The sequence below is a fragment of the Papio anubis genome, unplaced genomic scaffold, assembly GCF_008728515.1.
Source record: "Papio anubis isolate 15944 unplaced genomic scaffold, Panubis1.0 scaffold145, whole genome shotgun sequence".
Classification (NCBI taxonomy): Eukaryota; Metazoa; Chordata; class Mammalia; order Primates; family Cercopithecidae; genus Papio; species Papio anubis.
The window spans coordinates 135-14,128 of record NW_022161414.1 but is presented as its reverse complement, the minus strand read 5'-3'; the positions used below and the strand labels follow the sequence as shown (position 1 = coordinate 14,128).

At 39.1% G+C, this 13,994-nt stretch overlaps 1 protein-coding gene and 1 pseudogene across 1 annotated transcript; both read right to left on the bottom strand.

Annotated features, from left to right (window-relative positions):
- Positions 1-1,153: 1,153 nt before the first annotated feature.
- Positions 1,154-3,775, bottom strand: LOC116272645 (annotated as a pseudogene).
- A 7,054-nt stretch (positions 3,776-10,829) lies between these two features.
- LOC100997871 (olfactory receptor 2AT4) lies at positions 10,830-11,859 on the bottom strand. The gene has a single exon (XM_021926320.2). The coding sequence runs from the start codon at positions 11,822-11,824 to the stop codon at positions 10,862-10,864; it is 963 nt and encodes a 320-aa protein (XP_021782012.1). The 5' UTR covers positions 11,825-11,859; the 3' UTR covers positions 10,830-10,861.
- Positions 11,860-13,994: the final 2,135 nt, after the last annotated feature.

Here is a 13,994-nt window from a genome sequence, read left to right as displayed (position 1 = left end):
AAAATTTTTTTTTAAAGAAAAAAGACTTACATATGCCTCCAAATCCAGAAAAAAATGCAAATTTTTATTACTGAGCCCCCTGACATATCTAATGCTTCCCCCCACATATCTTTGGCTTTATATTCTTTGATTGTCTTTCAATGTGTCAGTAATTTTATAAAATAATTATTTAGCAAAGAAAATAGAAATATTACTGGGCATGATGACCCATGCCTGTAATTCCAGGACTTTGGGAGGCAGAGGTGGGTGGATCATCTGAGGTTGGGAGTTTAAGACCAGCCCGACTAACATGGCAAACCCTCATCTCTACTAAAAATGCAAAAATTAGCTGGGTATGGTGGCATGACCTGTAGTCCCAGCTACCCGGGAGGCTCAGACATGAGAACCGCTTAAACCCAGGAGGCAGAGGTTGCAGTGAGCAGAGATCTCACCACTGCAACTCCAGCCTGGGCAACAGTGTGAGACTCTGTCTCAAAAAAAAAAAAAAAAAAAGAAAGAAAGAAAAGAAGAAAAGAGAAATATAATTCAGCTGTTCCTATCAGCATGGTTGCTTGATAATTATTATTTTTAAATTAAAATACTGAATTTTATTTCACATGTATATTTTTGTCTCCCCATCATTTCCATGTCTGACCACCACTACTACTATGTCCTATCATAACATTCCATACATACTTAAAACCAAGCAAAGGGTGGAGTTCCATCTTTAAAAACTAAACAGGCATTTTGGACAAAACATTCTTGGCAATGGAACCTGGACAACATTTATCAAACACAGCAGGGGAAGTTCTCATTCTGCATCATAAAAAGGACAGTCAGATATCAACTGTTACAGAAATGAAATAAGACAGAGTCTCGCTCTTGTTGCCCAGGCTGGAGTGCAGTGGCACAATCTTGGCTCACTGCAACCTCTGTCTCCTGGGTTAAAGCAAGTCTCCTACCTCAGCCTCCTGAGTAGCTGGGATTAAAGGCATGCACCACCATGCCCGGCTAATTTTTGTATTTTTAGTAGAGACTAGGTTTCACCATGTTGGCCAGGCTGGTCTTGAACTCCTGACCTCGTGATCTGCCCACCTAAGCCTCCGAAAGTGCTGGGATTACAGGCGTGAGCCACCACGCCCGGCAACAAAAAATTTTTAACAAATTGCTTAAACTATTTTCTTCAAGAGACTTCCTCCACTGCCAGAGATCTTGAATAGCCTCCTGGCCAGTCATTTGAAAGCAATTCTTCACATAACTGATGAACTTGGCTTCCACTTTGGGAAGAGAACCACCTTTTTCTATACTTGCTTGCATTTTTGCTTTAACGTCTTCTACAGAACTAGGTCCTTTTGGTGTTTTTAGGAGTTTTTTCCTGTTTTTTGTTGGTGTTGATGACGGTTTTGAGTCTTTTCCATTCTGATTTGACTTTTGTGCATTTTTGGCTGGAGTATCTTGTATAGATTTCTTCACTGGTGCTTTTTCTTCAGTTTCCCCATCATCAGCATCATCATCATCATCACCCTCCTCTTCATCATCATCATCTTCTTCAGCAGCAGCAAGTTTTACTTTTTTCTGTGGAATCTTGCTACCACCTCCAGGGGCAGACTGCTTTCTAGATATACTCAGGAGTTTCACACCCTCCTCCTCTTCATCTTCTGACTCTGCATCTTCCTCCACAGCTACTAAGTGCTGCCCACTAATATGTATTGGCCCTGAACCACACTTCAACCATAAGGTGGTGTTATTGCAAAGCCCCCAAGGAAAACCGTTGGCTGTACAGACATTTTCAAAGTTGCCAATGTTACCTTAATTGGACTGTCTTCGCAATTCATTGCCTCTGCTTCAACAATGTGCAATTCTTCCTTTGCACCAGTCCCTAAACTGACCGTTCTTAAAGATAACTGGTGCTCATTTTCATCATTATCCACCTTAAAGTGATAATCTTTGTCGGCCTTTACTTCCCAACTGAAAAGATAGTTCTGGGGCCTCAGGGGCACATGTGTAGGTCCATCGAATCTGCCAATGAGTGGCGGCACGCCGTTAGGTGGGAGAGAAGGCAGAGAGAGATAAACAACCACTGCTCAAGAGAACAGCTGCGCAGGATGGAATCACACCAGGGCAATAATTATTATTGATAGTTGGGATTAATAACACATGGGATTTTCTGTGTTTTTTTTTTTTCTTTAATTTCCAACTTTTAAGTTCAGGGGTATGTGTGCAGATGTGGAGGTTTGTTACATAGGTAAACAGGTGCCATGGTGGTTTGCTGCACAGATCATTCCATCATCTAGGTATTAAGTCCAGCATCCATTGGATCCATTGGTTATTCTTCCCAGTGCTCTCCCTCCTCCCACCCCACCAGCCTCTGACAGGCCTCAGTGTGTGTTGTTCCCCACCATGGGTCCATGAGTTCTTATCATTCAGCACCCATTTATAAGTGAGAACATGCGGTATTTGGTTTTCTGTTCCTGCGTTAGTTTGCTGAGGATAATGGCTTCCAGCTCCATCCATGTCCCTGCAAAGGACATGATCTCATTCCTTTTTATGACTGCATAGTATTCCATGGTGTATATGTACCACATTTTCTTTATCTAGTCTATCATTGATGGGCATTTAGGTTGATTTACTGTGTTTGCTATTGTGAATAATACTGCAATGAACATACACATGCATGTATCTTTATAATAGAATGATTTATATTCCTTTGGGTATATTCCCAGTAATGGCATTGCTGGGTCAAATGGTACTATTATGCCTCTAGGTCTTTGAGGGATCACCACACTGTCTTCCACACTGGTTGAACTAATCTACACTCTGATCAACAGTGTAAAAGTGTTTCTTTTTCTCTACCACCTTGCCAGCATCTGTTGTTTTTTGACATTTTGGTAATAGCCATTCTGATTGGTGTGAGGTAATGTCTTATCATGGTTTTGATTACATTCCTTTAAGGATCAGTGACGTTGAGCTTTTTTTCATACATTTGTTGGCCACATGTATGTCTTCTTTCGAGAAGTATCTGTTCATGTCCTTTGCCCACTTTTTTCTTTTTTTTTTTTTGAGACAGAGCCTCGCATTGTCGCCCAGGCTGGAGTGCAGTGGCATGATCTTGGCTCACTGCAGCCTCCGCCTCCCAGGTTCAAGCGATTCTTCTGCCTCAGCCTCCTGAGTAGCAGGGACTGCAGGCGCCTGCCACCACACCCAGCTAATTTTTTGTATTTTTAGTAGAGACAGGGTTTCACCGTGTTAGCCAGGATGGTCTCCATCTCCTGACCTCGTGATCCACCCACCTTGGCCTCCCAAAGTGCTGGGATTACAGGCATGAGTCACCGTGCCCGGCCCACACCCAGCTAATTTTTTGTATTTTTAGTAGAGATGGGTTTCACCATGTTGGTCAGGCTGGCCTCGAACTCCTGCTTTGTCCACTTTTTAATGGGGTTATGATTTTCTTCAATGTATGCTATAATAAAAAGCATAAAAAAATTATTATGCTATAATAAAAGAAATAATTTTAATATTCTTTCATTTCCACAGTTACCTGACCTAGATTAGACAAGTATTAGGGCTTTAACTTTCTTTTTGGTGTCAAAATCTGGTGTTGGCATACCTTTTCTCTAATTTGAACTGGTATTGCTTATGTTTGATACAGCATTAAGGAATTTGATGATTTTTGTTTTCACAATAATGAAATTAAATTCATAAAAATGAAATTAATTAATGTCCTTTTTCAGATAAATGACATTAAGTGCAATAATTTTATTTATCATAAAGATTTTGTACATCATTACAACATCATGTCGTAATGTTATAACGTGTATAAACATTAAAAATCAACTTAAAAAAACACAATCCCATTTATAATAGCCACACACAAGCACAAGAAACCTAGGAATACACCTAACCAAAGAGGTGAAAGATCTCTACAAGAAGAACTCAAAACATTGCTGAAAAAAACTATAGATGAAACAAAAAAGTGGACAAACATTCCATGCTCATGAATTGGAAGAATCAACATCATTAAAACGACCATACTGCCCAAAGCAATATACAGATTGAATGCTATTCCTATCGGACTACCAATATTATTTTTTTCACAGAATTAGAAAAAGAGGCTATTCTTAAATTCATATGGAACCAAAAAAGAGCCCAAATAGCCAAAGCAATCCTAAACAAAAAAGAACAAAGCTGGAGGTATCACGTTACCTGACTTGAAACTCTAAGGCTAATCAAAACAGCATGATATTGGCATAAAAACAGACACATAGACCAATGGAACAGAATAGAGAACCCAGAAATAAAGCTGCACACCTACAGCCATATGATCTTCGTTAAAGTCAGCAAAAATAAGTATGAGGAAAGGACTCCCTCTTCAATAAATAGTGCTGGGATAGCTGGCTAGCCATATGCAGGAGAATGAAACTGTACCCCTACCTTTCACCATACACAAAAAATAACTCAAGATAGATTAAAGATTTAAATGTAAAGATCTCAAAGTATAAGAATCCTAGAAGGAAACCTAGGAAACACCATTCTAAATATTGGCCTTGGGAAAGAATTTATGACTCAGTCCTCAAAAACAATTGCAACAAAAGCAAAAATTGTCAAGTGGAACCTAATTAAACTAAAGGGTTTCTGGACAGCAAAAGAAACTATCAAAAGAGTAAACAGACAACCTACGGAATGGGAGAAAATATTTGTAAACTGCCGGGCTCAGTGACTCACGCTTGTAATCCCAGAACTTTGGGAGGCGGAGGTGGAAGGATCCCTTGAGCTCAGGAGTTTGAGACAATTGGGCAACTTTAGCCAGGTGTGGTAGCACATGCCTGTAGTTCCAGCTACTCGGGAGGCTGAGGTGGGAAGATTGCTTAGGCCCAGGAGGTCAAGGTTGCAGTGAACTGAGATCACGCCACTGCCTTCCGGCCTGAGCGACAGTATAAGACTGTCTCAAAAAAGGATGGCGGGGGAGGGGTGGGGAGCGAGAAGGAAAAGAAAGAAAAGAAAGAAAATGTTCGCAAACTATGTATCTGACAAAGATCTAATATTCAGAATCTATAAGGAACTTAATTCAATAAGCAAAAACCAAATAATACCATCAAAAAGTGGACAAAACACATAAACAGACACTTCTCAAAAGAAGACATATAAGCAGCCAACAGACATGAAAAAATGCTCAACATCACTAATCATCAGAGAAGTTTAAATCAAAACCATGAGATATTATCTCACACCAGTCAGGATGACTATTACTAAAGTCAGAGAAGAACAGGTATTGACCAGGCTGCAGAGAAAATGGAATGCTTATACATTGTTGGTGAAAATGTAAATTAGTTCAGCCACTGTGGAAAGCAGTTTGGCAGTTTCTCAAAGAACATAAAGTAGAGCTATCGTTTGACCCAGCAATCTCATTACTGGGTATATATCCAAAAGAAAATAAATTATTCACCAAAAGACGTATGCACTCATATGTTCATTGCTATTCACAATAGCAAAGACATGGATTCAATCTAGATGCCCATCAGCGGTGGACTGGGTAAAGAAAATTGGTCCAAATATGGCCGGGCACAGTGGCTCACGCCTGTAATCCTAGCACTTTGGGAGGCCGAGGCAGGCGGATCACCTGAGGTTGGGAGTTCGAGACCAGCCTGACCAATATGGAGAAACCCCATCTTTACTAAAAATACAAAATTAGCTAGGCATGGTGGCACATGCCTATAATCCCAGCTACTTGGGAGGCTGAGGCAGGAGAATCCCTTGAACCTGGGAGGTGGAGACTGTGGTGAGCCAAGATCATGCCATTGCACTCCAGCCTGGGCAACAAGGCAAAACTCCGTCTCAAAAAGAAAAAAAAAAGAAGAAGAAGAAAATTGGCCTATATACACCATGAAATGCTACATAGCCATAAAAAAGAATGAAATCATGTCTTTTGCAGTAACGTGGATGCAGCTGGAGCCCATTATCCTAAGCTAATTAACACAGGATCAGAAAACCATGTACTGCATGTTCTCACTTATAAGTGGGAGCTAAACATTGGGTACTCATGACCATGAAGATGGCAACAATAGACACTGGGGACTAATAGAGGGTGGAGGGAGGGTAGTGAGATTTGTAAAACTAACTGTTGGGTACTATGCTCACTATCTGGGTGACGGGATCATTCATATCCCAAACTTCAGCATCATGAAATTTACCTGTGTCACAAACCTGCATGTGTACCCCCGAATCTAAAAAGTGGAAATTTTCTTACAAACTGGTGAAATTGAAGGGAGAAATGGACAAATCCATAATTATTGTTAGAAACTTTAATATTTCCCTTTCAGGAATTGATCAAGCAGATAGAAAATCAGTTAAGATATAGAAGGCCTAAACAACAATGTTAAACAATTAGACCTAATGGACATTTATAAAACACTCCACATAATAGCAGAATACACTTCCAAGAGTGCACAGAACATTCACCAAGATAGATCATATTTTAGGCCATTAAACAAAAAATGTAAAAGAATAGAAAAGCTTTTTAAAGAATAGTAATCATACAAAGCATATTCTTGAACCATAAGGGAATTAAACTAGAGAACAGTAACAGAAAGTGATTGGGAAAATCTTCCAAATATTTTGAAATAAAATAAAAACACTTTGAAATAACCATGGGTCAATTAGGATGTTTTAAGGGAAATTTAAAATACATTTAGAATGAAATGAAAATAAAAATGCAACATATCAAAATTCGTGTGAAGTTGCTAATGTGGGAGCTATTGGGAAATGTACAGACTTCAACGCTTACACTGAAAAATAAAAGTCTCGGCCGGGCGCGGTGGCTCACGCCTGTAATCCCAGCACTTTGGGAGGCCGAGGCGGGTGAATCACGAGGTCAGGAGACCGAGACCATTCTGGCTAACACGGTGAAAAGCCCTCTCTACTAAAAATGCAACAAATTAGCCGGGCGCGGCGGCTGGCGCCCATAGTCCCAGCTACTTGGGAGGCTGAGGCCGGAGAACGGCGAGAACCCGGGAGGCGGAGCTTGCAGTGCGCCGAGATCAGGCCACTGCACTCCAGCCTGGGCGACTGAGCGAGACTCTGTCTCAAAAGTAAAAAAAAAAAGAGAAAGAAAAAGAAAAGTCTCATATCAATGATCTAATCTCCCACGTCAAGAAATTAGAAAAACGATCAAATTAAACCCAAAATATGTAGAGGAAAAAAATATAAAGATTAGAGGAAGAATCAATAAAACTGAAAACAGGAAAACAATTAGAATAAACAAACTAAATGCTGATTCTTTGAAAAATCAATAAATTGGTAAACCTAAAGCTAAACTAACCAAGAAAAAATAACAGAAAACACAAATTGCCAGTATTAGGAATGAAAGAGTAGACATCACAGACATTAAAAGAATAATAAGGGAACAGTACAAACAACTCTTTATAAATTCTAAAATTTGGACAAAATGGACTAATTTCTTAAAAGGCAGAAATTATAAAGTTCATTCAAGAAGAAATAGATAATGGAAAATTTTCTGTATCTATTAAATAGTTAATTTTGTAGTTTAAAACTTCCTGTAAGAAAACTCCAGGCCCTGGAAATTTTACAGGCAAATTCTACCAAATATTTAAGGAAGAAATAGCACCAATTCTATACAATGTGTTTGAGAATGTGGAAGAGACAGGAAAGCTTCCTAACTCATTTTATGAGGACAGCATTTATCTAATACCAAACCAAAGAAATTACAAGAAAACTACACCCTGATATCTCTCATAAATTTTGATGCAAAAATCCTAAACAAAATATTTGCAAGTCAAATCTAGTAATATATAAAGGGAAAAATATGTCACAACCAAATGGGGTTCATTCATCCCAAGAATGCGGTTTGTAATGAATAAAATTAAAGAGCTAAGTAAATGGAGAGATGTATTATATTCATGGATTGGAAGACTCAACATTGTTAAAATGTCAGTTGTCCCAAATTTAATCTATAGATTTAACATAGTCCCTCCCCTCCCCAAATCCCAGTAAGTTGGTTCTAAAATTTATATTAGAAAGCAAAGGAACTAGAATAACCAAACAATTATAAAAAAAATTAACAAAGTCAGAGGAGTCACATTACGGAATTTCAACACTAACTATAAAGCTACAGTATTCAAGACTATGTGGTATTGGTAAAGGATAGACATATATATCAGTGGAACAGAATAGAGAGCCCACAAATAGATACACACAAATATAATCAACTGATATTTGACAAAAGTGTAAACGCAATTTGATAGAGAACGGTTTATAACAAATGGTGCTGGAATTATTGGATGCTCATACGCAAAAAAAAAAAAAAAAATCTCAACCTCAACCTCACACCTTATCCAAGAATTGACTCAAAATTGTTCATAGAATGAAATCAAAAATGGAAAACTTCTAGAAATGTTGTTTTCTATAGGGCAAAATCTGCATGACCTTTGGTTTGGTGATGAGTATTTAGATATGTTATCAAACATCATAATCCATAAAGGAAAAATGATAAGTTAGACTTTATCAAAATGGAAAACCTTTGCTCTGCAAAAGACACTGTACGAGAATTCAAAGACTGGGGAAATTACTTGTATATCAAATATCTAATAACAAATTTATACCTAGAATATATAAAGAACACTTGAAATTCAATGTTATGAAAACAAACAACCTGGATTAAAAAGCAGGCAAAGGATCTGAACACACTTCACCAGAAAAGATATATGGATAGAAAATGAGCACATGAAAGATGGTCAACACAATTAGTTATAGGGAAATGTAATTAAATTGAATTACGACCACAATAAGATACCACTACATAACTGTTAGAATGACATCCCCCACCAGAGTGGTTACATTTGTTACATTCAAGCCTACATTGACACAGCATTATGACCCAAAGGCCATAGTATACTCTTGGTGTAGTACATTCTATGAGTCTTGACAAATATATAACATGTATCCACTATTGTAGTATCATACAGAATAGTTTCACTGTCCTAAAAGTCCTCTGTGTTCTGCCTATTAATCCCTCCCTTCTCCTAGCCCCTGGCAGCCCCTGAGCTTTTTACTGTCTTCATAGTTTTGCCTTTTCCAGAATTCCAGTTAGAATCATACAGTATGCAGCCTTTTTAGATTGGATTCTTTCACTTAGCCAAATTTACTATTGACTCTTCAGAAGTGTCAAGGTCACGAAAGACAAGGAAAGACCAATAAAAGGTCAGGCAACCAAGAAGATATAATAAAATGCAACGTGACATTCTGGATTGGATCCTGGAATGGAAAGAAGACATTACTGGAAAAACAGGAGAAATTTGAATAAAATCTCTAGTATAATTAATAGTATGTATTTTACCAATGTTAACTTCTTACTTTTGATAAGTGTATCATGGTTATGTAAGATGTTGACACAGAGGAAGTTGGGTGAAGGATATATGGGAACTCTCATATCTTTGGAACTCTCTGTAAATATAAAACCATGCATGGTAAAATAAAATGATAAAAATGGTTTTGGTTATAGAAATACGTAATTTACATCTAATATATATTAAAGAAGTAAAACTGTAATATGTATGTTTTTAAAACTCCTTTAGCTAGGAGTAGTGGTGCATGTGCCTGTGGCCCCAGCTACTCAGGGAGGTGAGGTGGGAGGATCACTTGAGCCCTAGCAGTCAAGGCTGCAATGAGCTGAGATAGCACCACTGCACTCCAGCCTGGGTGACAGAGCAAGGCCTCTTCTCAGAACAAACAACAAACAAACAAAAACTCCTCAATGCAGCTTAAGATGTGATTTTTCTTGTCCTTTTAGTATACCCCTTTTAGGATGTATATCAAAACATTGTTTAAAAGTCACTTATAGTAATTTTCTGTGTGGTCATGCCACTAACTTGAGAGACAGCCAGGGTCAAGTGCTTCTGTTTATTTTAAATTGAGGGAATTGTGGGGTTTTTCTTTCTGATTTCTTTGAACTATGTAAAAATAATTACATATATATAGTCTTGCTTCCATTCCGGTTCCGTCCCTTCCTGTTCCCTCCCTCTCCTTATAGATAACCATCTTTATGAGTTCGCATTTTCCCCCTAGTTTTTTCCTGAAATTTTAAGCAAACTATCTCCTTTCTTACAAAAACACTTTTCTGCAGCTTGCTTTTTTTCACTTAACACATATCCTAGAGATGATACCATATCAGTAGAGAGCTTCCTCATTTCCTTTTTATTACTGCATCATGCATTTTCACAGTTTATTCAATAAGTTCCCTGTATAGTGATGAATACGTAACCTAATGAATGATTGACAGTGACTCCTCGGGATAGATCCCTAGAAGTGATACTGCTGAGTCAAAGGGTAAATGCATATGTACTTTTGGTAGGTATTGTGGTAGTGTTATACCAATTTGTATCCTCACAAGCAAGTTATAAAAGTTCTGTTTTTCTACATGCATATTGTCAAAATATTGGATTTTTGCTAATCTGATTAAGTGAAAAATAGCATTTCAGCACAATTTAAATTCGTATTCTTTTTATAAAGTGAAGACTCATTATTTAAAGGCCACTGCATTTTTTTGGTGATTTGTCTACACATATATTTGCCCATGTTTTTATTGAAATGTTTATTTCAGTCTTCTACATTCTTTGTATAATATGAATATTTGCATTTCCCTGTGATATGTTTTTTATTTGTTTTTTTGACTTTGCTTATAAGAATTTTTTGCCATGAAGATTTTTTATTTTAGTAAAGGTTTCTTGGATTACTAAATAGCAAAATTTTATACAACAACTTAAGATTCCTATAAAAATTAACATTATTTCATTATTATGTATTGAGTCCTTACTCTGTGCTAAGCACTGTTATTTGGTGTCCTGGAAGCAGAATTAGCTGCATTTAAAGGTCAAATGCTCCTGTCACAGCTTAGGTCTTGAGACATGATTTTGGTGATGGCTGCCTTTACATCCCTGTTTCTCAGAGTGTAAATGAGGGGGTTGAGAATTGGTGTAAGAATGGCATATACCACATTGCCCATGATGTGGAAGTCAAGGGACAGGTCAACCCTGTAAGCCACGTAGGCTATAGCAATAGATGAGTAGTAGGTGCCCACCACCAGGAGGTGGGAGCTGCAGGTGGAGAAGGCTTTTGCCCGTCCTTCTCGGGAACTGATGCGAAGCACCGAGGCCAGGATGTGGGCATAGGAGAGAAGCACCAGGAGAAGGGGGAGGAAGGACACCACCATGGCGATGCAGAAGCCCATGAGGATCTGGAGGGTGGTGTCAGAGCAGGAGGCCTGGACTACAGCCAGATGATCACAGAAGCAGTGGTAGATGTAGGCAATCCTGTTGTATGTCATCTGGGAGGTCCTTACTACTGCTGGGATGGGCAGGAGGAGGGCAGTAAGCCAGGCACTGGCTGCCAAGGTAGCATTGGTCTGTGGGTTCATGAGGACAGGGTAGTACAGTGGGTGGCAGATAGCCACATAGCGGTCATAGGCCATGACCACCAGGATGAAGGCTTCTGAACATGTAAAACTTTGGAAGAGGTACATCTGCAGTAAGCAGGAAGAAAAGCTGAGGAAGCGGTCCCCAAGCAAGAATAGGGACAGCATCTTGGGGACAGTTGTTGTGGTGAAAAGGATGTCCAAGGTGGAGAGATTGATCAGAAAGAAGTACATGGGCTTGTGGAGGCTGGGCTCTGCCACCACAGCCACCAGAACCAGGGCATTACCCATCAGGATGAGAAGGTAGAAGAGGAGGAAAATAAAAAACACAGGGAGGAAGAAGATCTCTGGCAGAGAGGGGATGCCCACCAGATAGAAGATGGGTGAGCCATCCACTGATTCATTACAGGCTGTGGCATCCATGGTGAGACACAGCTGGATTTCTCAGAGATGAGCAGCTGGAACATCTAGACACTGGAAACATCTGGAAACCATAGAAACAAAGGATTCTGGAGTGATAATTCTATAATGTTTACTCTGTGGGTAATATAAGCACAATTATTTACAACCAACTGTAGAGGACTGATGAGGGGCTATGGTATTGACTTTTACCATGTGAACCCAAAATTTGTCAAATATTGATTATTAATTAATTAATAACCTACCAAATAGAAGTCTGTACGCTTTGTTTAGGTGATGAAGTGATCAAAGTGAAGAAGGCAGGCAAAGTTCTTGTCTTCCCAGAGTTTATATTTTACTGGAAAAATCAAATCTAAACAGTTGATTGTTGAATTATAATTATGAAAGTGCTTTGGAAAGGCTTCTGCTGGTCTTCATCTAAGGTTCATCTAATGCTGTGTGGTTTAGGTTGATGTCAGATCTCATAAAGCAAGTCCTTAAGCTCATGTCTCTACTTTTGCACTCACTCAAAGTTCTACCATGTTCCACTGAGGGGCTCCTTTCTCCAAGGCTGTGTGTAATATGCAGCTGCTCACACTCTTATTAACTCTTTTTTTTTTTTTTTTTTTTTGAAGCCAGGGAGTCTCACTTTCAGTCATAGGAGTGGAGTGCAGTGGCCAGATCTCAGCTCTGCAGCTCCGCCTCCAGGTTCACCGCCATTCTCCTGCCTCAGCCCCCAAATTAGCTGGGACTACAGAAGCCCACCACCTGCGCCCGGTATATTTTCTGTATTTTTTAGTAGAGAGCGGGGTTTCACGTGTTAGCCGGATGGTCTCCATCTCCTGACCTCGTGATCCCGCTTCGTCTGGGCTCCTAAAAGTGCTGGGATTACAGGCTTGAGCCATCGCGTCTTGTATGCCTTGAGTAGTGGTTCTTTCTGACTCCATTTAAGCTAGGTGTCTGGACTTCGGCTCCTGCATTGGATATAATAGACCATGATAGCCCAACACTTTCACTGCAACGACTAGGGAAACCTGGATAAATTACACAAATCATATTTTTAAACAAATTGAGGAATATGGGTGCCATAAGGATGTGATGAAGTCAAACTCCAATGGGTGGGACCCTCCAAAGTTAACTAATAATCACCAGCTCTTTTGTTCTCCAGGAGTATTTGATTTGGGAACCATAGTGTGGCTGAGACTTGGACTAGGCAGAGAGTCATATATGAGAGAAAGAGAAACCAGTAAGACTTGTGATAGTTAAAAAAGGATTAGCAAAACATATTGGAAATTTGAGGCACTCTAAATGCATAACAAGTTTTCCCTATGGGACATCTGAATTCTGGCTATGCAAGGGAGGCTAGAAAGCTGGGCTGAGGGCCTCTAAAAGACAAACCAAAATCTTCCATGATTCCCATGATGCTTAAGAGAATAGAGGAAGAGGGATTTCCTCACACACACACACTGGTATTTCCTCTCAAAACATTTTACAAAGATTTGAAGCTATGTGTGTATGTAGTGGGTGGGGTGAAAGGAGGGAGGGGAATGCAGCTAATGAATTAAGCTCAAAACCACCAAAGGATAGATGCAAATCTCCCATACTCCTTCAGGGCTGAGGAGACAAGGATCAACCAGGCTGTAAGCTCAAAACTCAGGAGGGTCATAACTTCAGAACAAGAACAAGCCAAAGTTGGACTAAATTTTACTAGAACTGAAACTCAGCCCTAACCTAACTCAAGCCTTAATTGGCTTTAGGTAGCCAGCCTACCTTACTCTACCTGCCTAACAAAGAAAAGGGAGGAATCTGTCTGATGAGAGACATCATCTGGGGCCTCTATGAATCTAATATAAATAATGTTTGGTGCACAACATGAATTATTGCAAAAGGCAGGAAAATGTGACCAACAATCAAGAGGGAAAATATATGATAAAAGTTGACATACAGATGATCCCATTACCTGAGTTAGCAAACAAGGACTCTAGTATAACTATGTTTATATATTAAAGAAAATAGAGGAAATGTTGATAAAATGGATTTTAAAATGGACAATTTCAATAGAAAATTGGAATCTATTTTAAAAAGAATCAAGCAAACATTCTAGAAGTGAAATATCCAGTATTTGAAATTAAGAACTCACTGAGGAGGGCGGAGCAAGATGGCCGAATAGGAACAGCTCCAGTCTCCAACTCCC

Coding starts and splice junctions, on each gene's coding strand:
- LOC100997871 (XM_021926320.2), bottom strand. CDS start 11,824: ATGGATGCCACAGCCTGTAATGAATCAGTGGATGGCTCACCCATCTTC.